General features: G+C 43.3%; 1 protein-coding gene across 4 annotated transcripts in view; it reads right to left on the bottom strand.

Moving 5' to 3' along the window:
* KIF27 (kinesin family member 27) overlaps nucleotides 1–18,959 on the bottom strand; it is a 95,076-nt gene that overhangs the window by 35,258 nt on the left and 40,859 nt on the right. For all 4 annotated transcript variants that reach the window (XM_062208638.1, XM_062208640.1, XM_062208641.1 and 1 more), the window contains 5 exons: nucleotides 17,309–17,478; nucleotides 16,016–16,119; nucleotides 13,593–13,748; nucleotides 11,286–11,491; nucleotides 8,049–8,246 (listed from right to left, as the gene is read on the bottom strand). In XM_062208638.1, coding sequence (XP_062064622.1) covers nucleotides 8,049–8,246; nucleotides 11,286–11,491; nucleotides 13,593–13,748; nucleotides 16,016–16,119; nucleotides 17,309–17,478 — 834 coding nt within the window. The remainder of the gene's footprint in view (nucleotides 1–8,048; nucleotides 8,247–11,285; nucleotides 11,492–13,592; nucleotides 13,749–16,015; nucleotides 16,120–17,308; nucleotides 17,479–18,959) is intronic.

Below are 18,959 nucleotides of genomic sequence, written 5' to 3'. Positions count from 1 at the left end.
TTAGATAAAATGAAAACTACCTTTTTGGACAAGATATCTCAGAAGCACCAATAAAGTGAAAGGAAAGCCTAGCACTTTCCAACCTTGGGAATAGCAGAAAGGAGTAAGACTTGTGTCCCAATTGTCCTCCCTCTGAAATGTGGCCCAGAAGGGAGGTAAGTTAAAGTATCAGCCAGGGCAGAGGGGGCACTAGCACGGTCAGGAAAGAGTACTGCAGTGCAGAGGCCCTACACCCACACGGGACTGTCCTGCCTCACTAAAACTGCAGAGAGATCTGCTTAGGACACAAAGACCAACTGGATTCCTTGGTCTCCTGCAGCACAGATCCTCAGTTGAAAGCCCAATGCCAATCATTCATTGTGGAAAAATGAACCCACAACTGAGGGAAAGGACAGGCCTCTGGGCTGCAGTGAAAAGACCTGGAAGCCTCCACAGAGACCGATAAAGCCAAGCACCTCCATGCTCTAAGCGGGAAGGGACACCGGCCTCTGAGTTATTGCAGCCACGGCTTCAGCATCAGGAACCAGGAGATCAGGCAGGAGGATTAGATTCCAGCCGGTCACATAGCTCCACTCCGTGGGGTACAATAAAAGAAAGCTCTGCACCCAACCACTGCACATACAGGATGCCACCTCTGGAGAGAAGCTCCAGGACAAAGAAGCTACGAGTACGGGTATTCTTACTGAAGAGACCTGAGAGAGTTAAAGGAAATGTTTACATTTACTGGCCAAGTTTCGAACAGACAGGATGTTTGGCTAGTTCTCACCATACGTATTTCCAGCATGGACAGTGGCAAAGCAGGCCACTCCAAAGGAAGACTAGTGTGTTATGGAAGAAATAAATTTTCTATGCCCATCTCAATCATATTATGGGTAAATTTTGACTTCACTATATTTATCAACCATTAATTCTTCTTGCTTGCATAGCTCTTGTTCATGGTTGTAATTTAGCCCTGCCACAGTCCACAGCAACTTCAGGATGTTGAAATAAAACCCACCTTAAAGGTACCTTACACTTGGAGCTGACCCCACTATTTCAGTTTGTCTGTATACACCTTCAAAGTATAGCACAATAAGTCTAATTCCTCTTTCCAGAAATTGCTACCTTTTCCTTTGTAATCCCTGCTGTAATACTAAAATAACTGTGCGTGGCACTGTGCTAGGCTTATGACATCTATTTAATTATTTAATGCTCACAGTAATACCACGAGACAGAGACTATTACGAACTCCACGTGTAGATGAGGAAATGGGTGCTCAGAAGTAAAAAGCCAAGATCACCATCACCCACAATTTCAGGAGTTCCCATGCTCCTCTTTAAAATGTACCCATGGATCTCCGTTAAGATCTGCTTCTTGAAGGAGACTCTACAGAGTTGCAGTATTCTCTGGAAATGGTTTAGTCATACAGAAAATGGACAAACAAGAGTGCCAGAAAGCTCCAAAGTGATGATATGATTCCCTTAAAGAATGTGAGCAAAGTTATCTGTTTTTATATGTAGTAGAAACATCAGTATAACTGTTGGCCAAGTCTGTTCCTTTTTCTGAAAAACTTGCTATCTCCCATAAATGGATCATTTCACAAGAATTAGAGATGCGGCTAAAAGGAACAAAAATGCCCTGGAGAAGAATGTAAAAAGCTTACATTACAATAAAGTTGCTTTTCAGCAGAAAATCCTCTCTTTGAATTAATTTTTTCCTTTCCCTCGGCATGAGTTTGGAGTGCTAGGTCTTGCTGGTTTAAGTCATGGCCTATGAGACATGAGGATCTGGAACTCAAAGAGCACAGCACAGACAAGGAAGGCCTTGTCGTCACATGTGTGAAAGGACTCTAACAGACTACATCGTTGGCAGAAGTGGAAATTGGGCAAATGCGAGATCTATGGAAGGCGGCCAGCGGTGTTGTGGTGCCACTTGTGACACTGGCATCCCATACTGGAGTGCTGGGTTGAATCCTGTCTGCTCTGCTTCCTATCCAGCTCCCTGTAGAGTGCCTGGGAAAGGAGTGAGAGACTGAGATGGAGATCCAGGCTCCCTGCTTCAGCCTAGCCAAGCCCAGGCCTTTGTGGCCATTTGGAAAGCGAACCAACAGATGGAAGATCTCTCTCTCTCTCTCTCTCTCTCTCTCTCTCTCTGTCATCCTGCCTTTCAAATAAAATAGACACGTGGGTAACAAACTGCATAGGATTTAGTAGTTCATTGGCTATGAATGATATGAAAGAGGGCAGAGTCAATGCAGACTCTTAAATGTCTACCTTTCCTAAGTGGAAATGGGTCCATCTGCCTTGTAAGGCACACCGGAGAACTACACTGTCTCTCCCAGGAAGGGGGCAGAGAGAGGGAATAGTGGGGAGGCAAGTAAGGAAGACCATGAGTTCATCTCTAAGACTACCTCATGAAGATGATGAAATATAAACCTGGAGTTCAAAAGACAGCACTGGGGCTAAAGATTAAATCTCAGTTACCAGAGTTTAATTGCAGCCATGAAAAAAAAAATAAAATGAGGCCACCTAGGACAGAGTATAGAAGATGCCATAGACTCAGAGCCATGGGAAAGTCGCACACTGAAAGGGCTGACAGAGTAGGATGACCTAGCAAACAGAGAACAAGCAATCAGAAAGGAAGGCATTGGGCACTCAGCCTAGTGCACCCCACACTGGAGTACCTGAGCTCCACTTTCCTGCTAATGCAGACCCTGAAGGGCAGTGGTGATGGCTCAAGGAACTGCACTCCTGCCACCCACATGGGAGACCTGTAGTGTGTACCCAGTCCCGTTTTGGCTCCAACCCAGTCTCTGCTTGTTGTAAGCATTTGGGGTAAATCGGTAGATGGAGCTCTTCTGTCTTTTTTTGTCTCTGCCTCTATAATAAATAAGTTAAATGTTTAAAAGAAGAAAAAACAAGGAGAGTATAATGTCCCAACGGCAAAGGGGAAAATATCTCAAGATGGAGGGAGTGGTGAACCATGCTGGGAGTGGCTAAATGTTAAGATAGGGACTTTAGTGACCCAGGGGAATTTCTCAAGAGCTTTCCGGTGGAGAGAAGCCAGAAGCCAGACTGGAAAAGGTAAGAAAATCGGAGAAAGTAGAAGGAACAGTAACAGATGTAGTCAACTTTCCCAAGGGAAATGAGAAAGAGGAAGTAGTTGGAGGAAAAAATAAGGCTGAAGGAGAATAATTTTAGAATCAGAAAAATCCAAGGTACTTAGAAAATACAGGAGAATAGGAAAAGTTGAAAGCAAAGTTGAAAATGCAAGAGAAAAAAAGGATTAAGTAAGTTACATACATGCTTAGCATAGTATTATCTGAATACACTCAATCCATGCTAACATTGCTACAACAATTACCACCATTATCAAGAATGAGTAATGTGAGGAAACTAAGAATGCAACTCCATTTAAAGTATCACCTACTGAACAGAATGTCTGGGAATACCAAGGGAGTAGAAGATTAGCACACTGAAAATTGTAAGGTACTGCTGAAAAATTAAAGATGACTTAAATAAATGGAAAATATTTCTGATTATAGGAAAGACTTAATATTGTAAATATTTAAATACTACTCAGCAATATTCAGTGTGATTCCTATCAAAATTCCAACAACTTTTCTTGAAAAAATGTGAAAGTCAATACTCAAAATCATGTGGAATTTTAGGGGCCCCAAGTAGCCAAAAACAGTCTTGAAAAAGAAGAGCACAGTTGAAGGATTTTCATCCCTATTTCAAAACTTACTATAAAGCAGCAGTAGTGAATACAGTGTGGTACTGAAATTCAGATAGATACAGCCCAATGGAATACAGCTGGGTTTAGAAAGCATACCCTTGGCCAGTTGACTTTTTAAAAATAAAAATTGTACATACTTGATATATAACATTTTACAATATATTTATCCATAGAGAAATGATTATTGTAATCAACCTGATTAGCATTTCTATCTCCTCACATAGCTAACACTAACCTCTGTCTATTGTGGTCAAAGCACCTAAAACTACTCTCTCAGCAATTTTTCAGTATAAAACTGTATTAACAACAGTCACCAAACTGTGTATTAGATATCCAGACTTAGTCATCCGACATAACTGCAGCTCTGTACTCTCTGACCAACATCTTCCTATGACCCCCACCAGCATCTCCCGTATCCCACACCTTTTTGACCAGGTTACCACGCCCATTCAAGGAGAAAAAATAACCTGTTCAACAGATGGTACTGGTACAACTGGAGATGCACATGCAAAAGAATAAAGTTGTACCCTACTGCACACCATATGCAAAACCACACTCCCAAATGGGCCACCTCATACCAGAGCTAAAACCATTACCTGGGGATAAATCTTCCTGACCTTGGATTTGGCAATAGAGACAACAAATTCTTAGATATGACACCAAAAGCACTAGCAACAAAAGAAAAAAAATAGAAAAAATTGTTTTCAACATAAACAATTTTTGTATATCATAGGATATTATCAAAGTTTAAAAATAGGGTGGGAAAAAATTTGGAAATTATTTTTTTTAAAGACTCATTTTTTTTTATTTGACAGAGTTACAGAGAGAGGCAGAGGCAGAGGCAGAGAGAGAGGTCTTCCATCCACTGGTTCACTCCCCAGATGACTGCAATGGCCAGAGCTAAGCCGATCCGAAGCCAGAAGCCAGAAGCCAGGAATCCTCCCACCCGGGTCTCCCATGAGGGTGCAGGGACCCAAGGATCTGGACCATCTTCCACTGCCCTCCCAGGTGCAACAGCAGGGAGCTGAATTGGAAGTGGAGCAGCCAGGACTCCAACTGATGCCCACATGGGATGCTGGCACTATAAGCTGGGGATCTAACCCGCTGTACCACAACACCGGTCCTAGAAATCATTTCTGATAAAGGTTTAATGTCCAGAATACATAAAGAATCCCTATAACTCAACAACAAAGGCAATCAACTTACTTTAAAAAGTAGACAGGAGTGAGTATTGCTCAGTGGGTTAAGCCCACGTGGGATGCCTGCTTCCCATGCTGGAGTGCCTGGGGTTCAGATCTGCCTCCACTCTCCATGCAGCTTCCTGTTAATGCACATCCTAAGAGGCAGCAGATGGTCCAAATATGTGGGTCCCTGCCACCCACATGGGAGACCTGGATGGAGTTCCTGGATCCTGGTTTTGCCCTGGCCCAGCCCTGGCTATTGTGGGCATTTGAAGAGTAAACCAGTAGATGGAGGCGTTCTCTCTCTCCCACTTTCTCTTCTCTCCCACCACCCTCCCTCTACTACTCTACCTCCCTCCCTCTCTCTCTCCCTGTCACTCTGCCTTTCAAATAAATAAATCTTAAAAGTAAACAAAGGGAGCTGGTGCTGTGGCATAGTAGGTAAAGCTGCAGCCTGCAGTGCATCCCATAGGGGTACCAGTTCAAGTCTCAGCTGCTCCACTTTTGATCTAGCTCTCTGCTTTTGCCTGGAAAGCAGCAGAAGAAGATTGCTCAAGTCCTTGGACCCCTGCACCTGCATGGGAGAAGCTCCTGGCTCCTGGCTTCGGATAAGTGCAGCTCCAGCTGCTGTAGTCATCTGGGGAGTGAACCAAGGGATGGAAAACTCCTCTCAGCCTCTGCCTCTCTCTAACTCTTTCAAATAAATAAATAAATTTAAAAAAAAAAGTGAACAAGGGTCTTGAATTGCCATTTCTTTAAAGATATACAAATGGCTACTAAACACTTGAAAAGATGCTCAACAGCATTAGTCATTAGGGAAATGCAAATCAAAATCACAATGAGATACCACTTCATACCCACTTGGATGTCTATAATAAAAGATAAATAGTAACAAGTGTTGATGAAGACAGGGAGAAATGAGAAGCTCTGCACATTGTGAGTGGGAATGTGAAATGCTGCTGCTATGGAAAATAGCTGGTAGATCCTCAAAAAGCTAAAGAGTTACTATGTGATCCAGAAATTCCACTCCTAGGTATATACCGAAAGGCAGTGAAAGCAGGAATTCAATTATTGATATGACAGCGTTCATGGTAGCATTATTCACAATTGTCAAAAGTTTGGAGGCCGGCGCCATGGCTTAACAGGCTAATCCTCCGCCTTGCGGCGCCGGCACACGGGGTTCTAGTCCCGGTTGGGGTGCCGGATTCTATCCCGGTTGCCCCTCTTCCAGGCCAGCTCTCTGCTATGGCCTGGGAAGGCAGTAGAGGATGGCCCAAGTCCTTGGGCCCTGCACCCGCATGGGAGACCAGGAGAAGCACCTGGCTCCTGGCTTCCGATCAGCGCGATGCGCCGGCAGCAGCAGCCATTGGAGGGTGAACCAACGGCAAAGGAAGACCTTTCTCTCTCTCTCTCTCTCTCTCTCACTCACTATCCACTCTGCCTGTCAAAAAAAAAAAAAAAAGTTTGGAAACAATCCAAGTGTCCATTGACAGATATATGGGTAAACAAAATGTTGTATAAAGGGATATTATTTGCCTATAAAATGGGATGAAGTTCTGATACAAGCCATATAACATGGATGAATCCTAAATTCACAGAGATAGAAAGCAGAAGTTGCCAAGAACTAAAGGAAGGGAAGAATGGAGAGTTCAGGCTTAATGGTTACAGAGTTTCTGTTTGGGATGATAAAGTTTTGGAAATAGTGGCAATGGTTACACAATGTTGTAAACATAATTAGTACCACTGAATTCTACACTTAAAATGATTAAAATGATAATTTATGTTATATTTTCCTATAATTTAGAAAAAAATAATAATGTACTACAGCAAGACTTAAGGAATTACACACTATGTGAGTGAGTTGAATGATAATGTGAATTTTATCTCAATAAAGTTAAAAACTCTTTAAGTTCCCTTCTAATAGTAAATTCTGTGATTTTTTTTTAAAGATCTGAACATAGATAATGCACAGGGTTAAAAGTCTAGCAAATCTAGGAGGTGCTGATAGTGAGGGTGCCTAAGTATGTGTGGGGTCTATGGGTATATGGCTGACCATATCTCTGTACCTTCCTCTAAAGATTTGCTGTGAACCTAAAACTGCTCTAAATGTTAACTTGGGGCTGGTGCTGTGGTGTATTAGGATAAGCCTCTGTCTGTGGTGTTGGCATCCCATGTGGAAGCTGATTCGAGTCCCAGCTGCTCCACTTCTGATCCAGCTCTCTGCTGTGGCCTGGGAAAGCAGTGGAAGATGACCCAAGTGCTTGGGCCCCTGCACCCATGTGGGAGACCTGGAAGAAGCTCCTGGCTCCAGGCTTCAGATCAGCTCAGCTCTAGCTGTTGTGGCCATTCAGGGAGTGAACCAGTGGATGGAGGATCTCTGTCTCTCTCTCTCTTTCCCTCTTCTGTCTGTAACTCTGCCTCTCAAATAAATAAATAAATATATTTTTTAAGTGTTGACTTTAATTTAAAGAAATCTAGGAAATTCCCAATTATGTCCTAAGCCTTGGGTTTAGCTTAATATTTCAACAGAACAGAGCCTGGCACATGGTGCCAGACAAGTGTGTGTTATCTTCTTTTTCAAAAGAGCCCTGTGAGACAAATTTGATTAAGGCCATTTTGGATAAGAATAAACTGACTAAGAGAAGACAGTGATTTTCTCAATAAATCTCTTAGCTGGAAACTGAGAACTAGACAAGATCAGTTCTACAGAATTGCTGGACACACAGATCTGTTCACCATGAATGAAATGGTAGCATTTCACTTGGTACCTCTCCATGTAGCAACATGGACAATGCATATCAAAGCACTTGGAAAACTAGAAATCCTATTCAAATGATAGACGTTCTTTAGGAAGTCAGCTTTATAAATTAATGTTTTTGATAGCCTCAACCAAAGTTAAGATCCTACTGAGAGAAATTTTATCACTGTACCTTCTTTTATGAAGTCAAAGCCTTCAAGACAGTACTCAGAATTCAATAAATAGGTTTTACTATGTAGATGAACATAGCTTTTAAAGTGAGTGAGGACAGCAGTGAAGGGTAGGTCAAGGATAGGCACTTCACAAGCCAATGAATCAAGACCTTGGCTTCCTTAGCTCTGAGCTCGTTAACATTTCGTATTATACTTAGCAGGAATGTATGACAATATTACTTTGATTTTTTGTTGATCCCGCTTAATTTCTGCATCCAGTTGCTTCCTTTTTTCATTTTCTTCTCGAAGTCTTTTTTGCAGCTGTACCTTTTGATATTTCAAGTGATCTATGTTCTGCTCTAGTTCATTGGCACGTTTTTCATTTTGGATGGACAGTGATGCCAACTTCTTAGTATCCTGTTGCTTCTTCTGTAGGACCTGATGACGCAGGGATAGTTCAAAATGAGCAACTGTATCTCATATTCTGAGCTAACTAAACAAGCATTTTCCTTCCATGGAATAGATTTTCACTGTTTTTTTCATAGGTTCACAAAGAGCTTTATTATTCTACACTTCTAATTTTACAGTTGGGGAAACCATCATAATTTTCATCATATATGTAAACAAAAGAATGATGAAATTTTCTGATGCTGACAATCAAACAGAACAAAATGGACCTCTGTTTTTCTGTTAATAGGTATTTTAATTTTAAAATTATGGGGTGTGAGGCCACCAGCTGTGATGCCAGCATCCCATATGGGCACTGGTTTGAATACTGGTTACTCCACTTCTGATGCAGCTCCCTGCTAATGCCTGGGAAGGCAGCAAGTGCTTGGGCCCTTGAACCCGGGGGTTGGGGGGGGGGGGGACCCGGAGAAAGTCCTTGGCTCCTGGCTCACATCTGGCCATTGTAGCCATTTGGGAAGTGAACCAGGGGATGGAAGATTCTCTTTCTCTCTCTCTCTCCCTCTACCCCTCTCTCTCTCCCCCTCCCTTTCCCTTTCCTTAACTCTTTCCCTTTCAAATAAAGCTTTAAGAAAAAAATATGGGGTGGGTGCTTGACCTAGTGGTTGAGACACCACTTAGGATGCCCATATCCCATATCAGAGTTCCTGGGTTCAGTTCCCAGCTCTGCTCCGACTCCAGCTTCCTGCTAATGTGAATCCCCTACACTCACATGGGACAGCTGGAATGAGTTTCCAGCTACCTGCTTCAGCCTGGCCCAGCCCTGACTGCTGTGGACGTGTGGGAGTGAACCAGTGGATGGGAGATTTCTCTCAAAAAAAAATGTTTTTTAATTTAAAAATAAACATATATACATGATAAAGATTAAAACAGTACAGGCCGGTGCCGCGGCTCAATAGGCTAATCCTCCACCTTGCGGCACCAGCACACCGGGTTCTAGTCCTGGTCGGGGTGCCGGATTCTGTCCCAGTTGCCCCTCTTACAGGCCAGCTCTCTGCTATGGGCCGGGAGTGCAGTGGAGGATGGCCCAAGTCCTTGGGCCCTGCACTCCATGGGAGACCAGGATAAGCACCTGGCTCCTGCCATCGGATCAGCGCGGTGCGCCGGCCGCAGTGGCCATTGGAGGGTGAACCAACGGCAAAGGAAGACCTTTCTCTCTTGTCTCTCTCTCTCACTGTCCACTCTGCCTGTCAAAAACAAAAACAAACAAACAAACAAACAAAAAAACAGTACAACACTAAGTTTATATTTGAGAGGATTTTCTCCCAGACCCCTAATTTGCTTGTCCTTCTCCTGGACAGAAAATTACCAATATATTAAATTTTTCAGAAATAACTTAAGCACAGGCATTCAAATAGCTTCATATATATTTTATATGGACTACTCTCTCTGTTTTGTTTTTTTTTTTTTTTTTTTTTTTTTTTTTGACAGGCAGAGTGGACAGTGAGAGAGAGAGACAGAAAGAAAGGTCTTCCTTTTTGCCATTGGTTCACCCTCCAATGGCCGCTGGGAGCCAGGTGCTTCTCCTGGTCTCCCATGCGGGTGCAGGGCCCAAGGACTTGGGCCATCCTCCACTGCCTTCCCGGGCCACAGCAGAGAGCTGGCCTGGAAGAGAGGCAACCGGGACAGAATCTGGCGCCCCAACTGGGACTAGAACCCGATGTGCCAGCACCGCAGGCAGAGGATTAGCCTATTGAGCCACGGTGCCGGCCCCACTCTCTCTTTTTATCTGCCTACTAGAGGTCTTTCTTATCAACTTGTTCTTTGTATATGACTGCATACTACTGTACTGTACTCTTGTTTACATAGCAAGCTGTAGTCTGAATTATTAATCCTTAAAATGATCAGGATTACCACAAAAATTACCTATCTCTATCTATGTAATGAAAAATTTGCTACCATTTTCAGAGTAACACCAATATATAGTGTAGTAAACATTCATCTTGTTGAAATAACAATAGAACAGTTCCCAAAAAAATGCTCTGAATAGATTAAATACAATTCAACTACCTACAATGGAAACAGTGTATTTTCACAACATGAAAGCAACAAGTTGTGAGATGAAAAGGACTAGAGAAATCATTCTAGAAAATTCATTATGGGAGCCAGCCTGTGACACCAGCATTGCACATGAGCACCGGTTTGTATCTCAGCTGTTCCACTTCTGATCCAGCTCCCTGCTAAAGGCCTGGGAAAAGCAGCAGGTGCTTGGGCCCTTGCATCCATGTGGGAGACCAGGATGAAGCCTCTGGCTTCAGCCTGGCTCAGCCCTGGCTGTTGCGACCATCCAGGGAATGAACCAGCAGATGGAAGATTTCTCTCTCTGTGTGTGTCTCTCTTCCCCACCTCTGTAACTGATTTTTCAAGTAAATAAATATTTTTTAAAAAAATTTATCATGATTAGACTAACCAAGCACTGTTACCCATCCCCAAGACACCTGGAAATGGCTTCCTTACACAAAATCTTTCTGTAATGGGATATTTCTGATAGACTAGAATTTTTAACTGTAGCTATTTCTGAAGCTATAAATAAATCCAGGAATTAGAAAATTAATAGTTATTAAACAAAAAACATTGTGGTACTCATATTTATTTGAATCCAATCAGTACAACTGTCTGAAATTGTTGCCAACTGCTGAGTGCCAACAAAATATCATCCATGTACCTGACGTTTTCTACATCTGTAGTGTTACTTAAGTGCTAGTCAATCCTTTGTTCTTCAGATAGAACACGATTTCTGTGGTTGTCTTTATTTCTCACCATTAGATTAAGTGAATATACTTCTTGAATGAAGAAGTAGCCTATCCAGATTGGAAAAATACGTAAGTAAGCCAGTTAGCACACTGGAAAAGAAACTCTGCCATCCAGATTCCCTGGCCAGTAAAAGCTGACCCCCACTTCTCTCCTAATTCAGTACAAGAATCCTCAAAAGCACGATTCTTGAATAAGGAAGTTTCCTATCTAAGGAAGGAAGGCTTAAGTAAGTTTTCTCTATTACATTCCTCAAATTACCTGGACTCTCAGCTTCGCAGCATCCATCTTTTTACGGAACTCTTTCTGTAATTTTACTTTCAGAGCAATATCAGAAAGATCTTTGCTTTCCAGTTCTTGTAGCTGCTTTTCTGTTTCAGTTAATTCCACTTTGGCCTGTTCTGCTTCATGCTCTAGTTCTGTTACTTTCAGAGAATACTGTTTGCTTACAGATTTGGCATCGTTACCTTCACCACAATAATAATAAAATAACAATTATAAATTATGATTAAAAATTAAAACATCAAAACCTAAAAATGCTCTATTCTAAGAATCTGGCTGAGCAAGGTAAGTCCGCATTTAAGACAAAGGCTTAAAAACTTGGCTGTTAAAGAGGGAAGGAGGCAGAGAGGGGAGAGGATTCTGAGGAAAGCTCCAAACTGCCCTTGGCTCTGATGAGTGAGAACAGGGCCCACTCTGTGTAAGCTCAGGTGGTCTCTATTTTAGATCAACCGGTAAGGATACCGCAGGCCACAAAAGATTCTGTTTATTGAGATCCACGATGTGTTAGCTTTTGTAAAAGAAAACAATTATTCCAGGAGTTAATTATTCTCAACTTCACTGGCATTACCCAGAAATCTTTAGAGGGAGGAGCCATTTAAACCCCTATACCAGCTCTTGGAAGAGGGTTCAACTGGCATTTGATCCCCTGTGAAGAAGGGGCACGGTCAACTTCCAAATATCTGGTTAACTGGCGCTAAGATGATGCCTACCACCTATGCCAGTAAGACTGAGGAAAAGGCAGCAGGTTGAGAAAGGAGCACCAACCCCCAGAAACCAGGAGGGGGAAGTGGGAAGGCCGCTTTCTTCTTTGTGCATCAGATTCGAGACCACCATAATTTATGTATTTTGAACGTGATTATCGTCTTGGGCTTGAAGAAAAGAAAGACAGCATTTCCTTCAGTTTCCCCCAAAGGAGATCATGGAGCTGTTTTTCATTTGAGCTTCAATTCTTTACTGAATGTCAAAGTAGTTGAAGCTGACCTTTCGAGTGTATTTGAAGGAAAACAACAAAAGTCTGAGCTGCCTTTTTTAGGCAAGCCTAATGCAGCTGAGGATAAAATGAGGGGGGCCTGTAGAACATTCCCCGAGCTCAGACACATGTGAGACAAAGCTTGGTTTGCCTAGAACTGCTCTCAAGAACAAATCCTTACATCTTTAGAGAAGTGCAAATTATCTGCATCTAACACAGGAAGTTTAGGATTGATGTTAAAAATGAACTAAGACATAGGGTATAATTTGGCCGGCGCTGCGGCTCAATAGGCTAATCCTCCGCCTGTGGCACTGGCACACCAGGTTCTAGTCCCGGTCGGGGCATCGGATTCTGTCCCGGTTGCCCCTCTTCCAGGCCAGCTCTCTGTGTGGCCCGGGAAGGCAGTGGAGGATGGCCCAAGTCCTTGGGCCCTGCACCCGCATGGGAGACCAGAAGAAGCTCCTGGCTCCTGGCTTCGGATCAGCATGGTGCACTGGCCATAGTGCGCCGGCCGCGGCAGCCATTGGAAGGTGAACCAACGGCAAAAGGAAGACCTTTCTCTCTGTCTCTCTCTCTCTCACTGTCCACTCTGCCTGTCAAAAAAAATAATAATAATAAAAAATAAAAAATTTAAAAAAAGACATAGGGTATAATTTAAATAGTAAAATGAGTTAGAAAAAGTTAACATGTATGTTTCTTTAAAAATGTCAAAAAAGTGAGGTGTTATAGAGTTGGTTTTTTTTTGTTTTTGACAGGCAGAGTGGACAGTGAGAGAGAGAGACAGAGAGAAAGGTCTTCCTTTTGCCGTTGGTTCACCCTCCAATGGCCGCTGCGGTAGGCGCGCTGCGGCCGGCGCACCGCACTGATCCGATGGCAGGAGCCAGGTACTTATCCTGGTCTCCCATGGGGTGCAGGACCCAAGGACTTGGGCCATCCTCCACTGCACTCCCTGGCCACAGCAGAGAGCTGGCCTGGAAGAGGGGCAACCGGGACAGGATCGGTGCCCCGACCGGGACTAGAACCCGGTGTGCCGGCGCCGCAAGGCGGAGGATTAGCCTAGTGAGCCGCGGCGCCGGCTATGTTATAGAGTTTCAATACAACACAGAGTTCACCATGGTTGGAACAATTCGTATGTGAAACTTCAACATAAATTCTTTTAATAACTAACCTCCATATACTGCTCTAAAACATCTCTTGTTATACCTAACACAAGTGCACAGTCCTGAGCTTCAAAATCTAAAGTGAATGTTACCACATCAGAGGCAACTTTTGAAGCTTCTCTTTCTCCTTTAGGCTGGCTCACAGGATATTATTACCTGTTTTTATTAGCTCCTTAATCAGATCCTCCTTCATCTTGATGTTAATTGTAAGTTCTCTCATTTTTTGCTTAGCTTCATTAAGTATAAGTTCCGAATTCCTTAATTTTTGCAAATTTGATTCTTGACTCTCCTGGAGACATCCAATCTTCAAATCTTTAAAAATAAAAGAAACAAAACTAAAAAATGAAACCCTGCCTTTTGCAACAAAATGGATGCAACTGGAGATCATTATAGTGAAATAAGCCAGTTCCAAAAAAGACAGATACCATGTGTTTTCTCTGATCTGTGGTAACGAATAGAGTACCTACAATGTAGTAAGTCTTGGAGTGAACTGGCCATTTTGAGATTCGATGATCATTTATAGCCCTTGTCTCTACTGTTGAGGAACAGTGGTTTTTTTCATACCATTTATTGAATTCTTTACTTAGTGTAGAGTTAATATTATGAGTATAAAGTAAACTGAAAATAGACCTTTGTAAAAATTAAGAGTGGGAATAGCAGAGGGAGGAGGAAGAAAGGTGGGAGCATGGGTGGGAGGGAGGGTAAAGTGAGAAGAATCACTATAATCGTAAATCTATATATATGAAATACAAGAAATTTGTATACCTTAAATAAAATCTTTTTTTTTTTTTTTGACAGAGTGGACAGTGAGAGAGAGAGAGAGACAGAGAGAAAGGTCTTCCTTTACCATTGGTTCACCCCTCAATGGCTGCTGCGGCTGGCACGCTATGGCCGGCACACCACACTGATCTGAAGCCAGGAGCCAGGTGCTTCTCCTGGTCTCCCATGCGGGTGCAGGGCCCAAGGACTTGGGCCATTCTGCACTGCACTCCCGGGCCATAGCAGAGAGCTGGCCTGGAAGAGGGGCAACCGGGAAAGATTCTAGCGCCCCGACCAGGACTAGAACCCGGTGTGCCGGTGCCACAGGCGGAAGATTAGCCTATTGATTCGCGGCGCCAGCCTTAAATAAAATCTTAAAAAAAAAAAAAAAAAACTTTCTGCTCATAAAATAGTCAACAGATGTAGAGTCGAATAAGAAAAACAGACATAAAAGTAATTTAGAATTAGCAGAGGAAGGCACTAAAATAGAAAGGTGAGAAAAGAGAGGCAAAAATACACAGCAGTTGGGATTTTACGTTCAAGCTTACAAAAAGAGTCCATTTTTGGTAAATATTAAATGCATAGGCTGCTAAAAGGATGCTATTTTCATAGTGCAGCACTTACCATGTTATTTATATTTTCTATACTCTTACTTTTTTGGGGTGACCATCATTGGTCCAGAGAGATTAACTAAAATCTTGCATTATACAATAGTTTTTGCAACAATATGTGTGTGTGTGTGTGTATGTATTGTTCTTTTTAACTTGAAAGGCACACAGAGAGAAATAGAGAGTGAGACAGATAAACAGAAAGTTCCCATCTGCTGGTTCACTCTCCAAATGCCAGCAAAAGCCAGGACTGGGCTGGTGCCAGAGCCAGAAGCCTGGAACTCAATCAGGTCTTCTACATGAGTGGCACAAACCCAATCACAGTCTCTATTGGCAGGAAGATGGAGTCAGGAGCCAGAGCTGTGAAATTATTGGGATGCAGACATATTAGTCACTCGGCTCCATATAGATGTCTCTGATACTCCACTTGACACATAAAAATCCCCATCAACTGTGATGGCACTCAATAAACTAACTGCACTTTAATGCCAAACAGATCAGCAGCAGTAGTCTGGTGTGCCAATGAAGCAGCAGCCACTTGGTGAACTGCTTATGAGGCATTTCAAAGTCATCAAGAGTATAAAGTCTATCTACTCAGACATGAATATAAAAAATCTCTGTGTGGGGCCGGCACTGTGGCACAATGGATTCAGCCACCATCTGCAGTGCTGGCATACCATACAGGCACCAATTCCAGTCCCAGATGTTCCACATATGATCCAGCTCCCTGCTAATGCGCCTGGGAAAGCAGAAGAAGATGGTCCAACTCCTTGGGCCCCTGTACCCATGTGGGAGACCTGGAGGAAGCTCCTGGCTCCTGGCTTCGGCCTGGCCCAGCCCTGGCTCTTGCTGCCATTTGGGAAGTGAACCAGACGATGGAAGATCTCTCTCTGCCTCTCCTTCTCTCTCTGTAACTTTGCCTTTCAAATAAAATAAATAAATCTTAAAAAAAAAAAAAAAAAAAAAACTCTGTTGCGAGAAAATTAGCTTATATCTCTATCCAGTCTTGACTGGTCAAAAAGCTTCTTTACTGAGTGAAAAGGGTGAAGAATGAGAGGTAGAGCAGGGACAACTGCAGAAGTGACACCGGGCAGGGAAGCACTGCTGACAAGTTTGAGAACTCTTGGATGCTTTACAGTTATCACCTGGAGAAAATGGAGAGTCCCTTACGACCACTGACTGGCTCTAAGTTATTGGAGAAAGTCTATATACCTTTAGCTCCCAAATGTGGCTTCTGTGTTTCTTCCTGAGCACCATGCAGCTCAACGAGAGAGCAAAGAGAGCCTGGTTTTTTAATCCATGAGCGACTTCTGCATCTAGAAAAAAGATCAGGATCAAATAACTTGTTTGTTAGCATTTTTTTTTTTTTGACAGGCAGAGTGGACAGTGAGAGAGAGACAGAGAGACAGAGAGAAAGGTCTTCCTTTACCGTTGGTTCACCCTCCAATGGCCGCTGCTGCCAGTACACCACGCTGATCTGAAGCCAGGAGCCAGGTGCTTCTCCTGGTCTCCCATGGGGTGCAGGGCCCAACCACTTGGACCATCCTCCACTGCACTCCTGGGCCACAGCAGAGAGCTGGCCTGGAAGAGGGGCAACCAGGACAGAACCGGCACTCCAACCGGGACTAGAACCCGGGGTGCCGGCACCGCAGGCAGAGGATTAGCCTATTGAGCCGCAGTGCTGGCCTGTTAGCATTTCTAACCTGTACTCAAATTAGGTTCCGTAAAAAGTGACAGTAATGTTAAAGAATTATTAATCATATAAAATAAAACAGAATTTTCCTAATATTCTTCAAAGTAAAAAGCAGCCCCACCCAATGTTGAATCCAATGCAAAATTAATCATGTTCATTGCCACCCTGCAAGCAGAATCAGTATATCCAAAAACTTCCCTCTTAAAATTAGCATCTTGGGGCCAGCCCTGTGGCGCAGTGGGTTAACGCCCTGGCCTGAAGCGCCGGCATCCCATATGGGCACCGGTTCAAGCTCCAGCTGCTCCACTTCCTGTCCAGCTCTCTGCTATGACCTGGGAAAACAGTAGAGGATGGCCCAAGTCTTTGGGCCCCTGCACCCACGTGGGAGACCGGGAAGAAGCTCCTGGCTCCTGGCTTCAGATCAGCACAGCTCCAGCCGTTGCAGCGATCTGGGGAGTGAACCATCGGATGGAAGACCTCTCCCTCTCCCTCTCCCTCTTCCTCTCCCTCTCCCTCTCTCTCTGTCTCTCCTCTCTCTGTGTAACTCTGACTTTCAAATAAATAAATAAATCTTTAAAAAAATTAGCATCTAGTAACCATGAAAGCTGCGAAAACAAAATTATTTTTCAATTTTAAGACTGCTGACTTGTGTTCAAACACTATTTTCATAACATATCAGTTGGCTACCTGAGAGTAAAACCTGCCTACTCTGATATTAAATGGAATAAGCAACACTTTCATGAAAACCGGCATCTTCTATATTTATTGCAATGTACAATGATGTTTATTGCACTAGTCTATATTTAACATACCTAAGTTCTGATTTTTCTTGGCCTTCTGATTCTTCATCATCACTGTTGTCAGAAAATTGGCAGTGGAGGACTTCATCTTGTTCTTCTATGTGACCCAACAGTATCTGACTTCGTGTTCGAAATCCAGCAAATACTCGATCCAGAGAGTACATGGGAGGACTTGTGTAGACCTTGCAAGGGATTCCCCCACCCAACAATAAAGAAAAGTGATTTTTAAAAATGTCTATCTTTATGTCGTTATTCAAAAAAAGATTTTTTTTTTTTTTACAAAACAGAAGAGAGCGAGCTCAAATCTCCCATGCATCACTCCTCAAATGCCCTCAATGGGGCTGAAGCGGGGAGCTGGGGACTCAATCTAGTCTCCTACATGGGTGGTAGGAGCCCAGTTAACACCACCACTACGCCTTAAGGTCTTCATTAGGAGGAAACGGAAGTCAGGAGCAAGAGCCAGGGATCCAACCCAGGCACTCTAATATGGGACACAGGCATCTTATCTTCTAAGCCAAACATCTACCAGCCAAAATATTTTCTTGACTATCACAAAAGTTTTTTAATAAAAAATTTCATATGAAAATGTACATGACCCAACTTTTACATTACAGTAAAACAGGTCTTTTGGAGAGGGAACATGGATTTCTTTGTTTAACACTAATATTTGTTCCAAGGCTTCTAACATGATGATACTTGTTCTGTTGTCCGCTATTTGCCATCTCCACACATTCATCTGTCACAAGATTCATAAAACGATCAAGTCCCCACAGTATTCCCTGCACATGTCTACCACCATTTAATTTATTTATTTTTTTGCCACGCAGAGTTAGACATTGAGAGAGAGAGACAGAGAGAGATTTATAGACAGTGAGAGAGACAGAGAGAAAGGTCTTCCTTCCGTTGGTTCACCCCCCAAATGGCCGCTACGGCTGGCATGCTGTGCCGATCCGAAGCCAGGAGCCAGGTGCTTCCTCCTGGTCTCCCATGCAGGTGCAGGGCCCAAGCACTTGGGCCATCCTCCACTGCCTTCCCGGGCTACCGCAGAGAGCTGGACTGGAAGAGGAGCAACCGGGACAGAATCCGGCGCCCCAACCGGGACTAGAACCCGGGGTGCCGGCGCGGCAGGTGGAGGATTAGCCTAGTGAGCCGCAGCGACAGCGTACCACCATTTAATTTCAATGACAACTTCTTGTCCACAAATTTCTCAACCTGGGAGGTGAGCTTTGCTCATGGTGTCTGCTCCCAAGCACTGAGGGATTCCTTCGTCAATATATTTTTTACATGGTTATTAGATTCTGTCAAAACAGTCAATCACTGAATATATGCCTCCCCCAAAAAAGTCAAAATTAATTTCACAATACTATTATGCCTAATGGACACATACTTCTTTCAAAACCTATACAGCAGTTCTCTTCTAGAAAGTTCTTCTAAAATTATAGCTCGTGGAAAATGGTATTCAAAAACAAAACCAAAGAGAGGCATGAAAAACATCCCAACTCTTAAGCACAGCATAAATGTGCCAATAATTGTGCCTGCCTCTCAATCTTCCCGGTTCAAGACGCTTGGAGAACAATGGCATTGCTGTTTAAGGTTTGTCTCCTACCCAATCCAATCTTACCCCCAGAAGAGATCTAGAGCCCCTGCCACTCCCCTGCTTGGG

This window comes from Lepus europaeus, chromosome 12 (assembly GCF_033115175.1).
Source record: "Lepus europaeus isolate LE1 chromosome 12, mLepTim1.pri, whole genome shotgun sequence".
Classification (NCBI taxonomy): Eukaryota; Metazoa; Chordata; class Mammalia; order Lagomorpha; family Leporidae; genus Lepus; species Lepus europaeus.
Note: the sequence above shows the minus strand (reverse complement) of the source record. Positions and strands in the feature narration are given on the sequence as shown.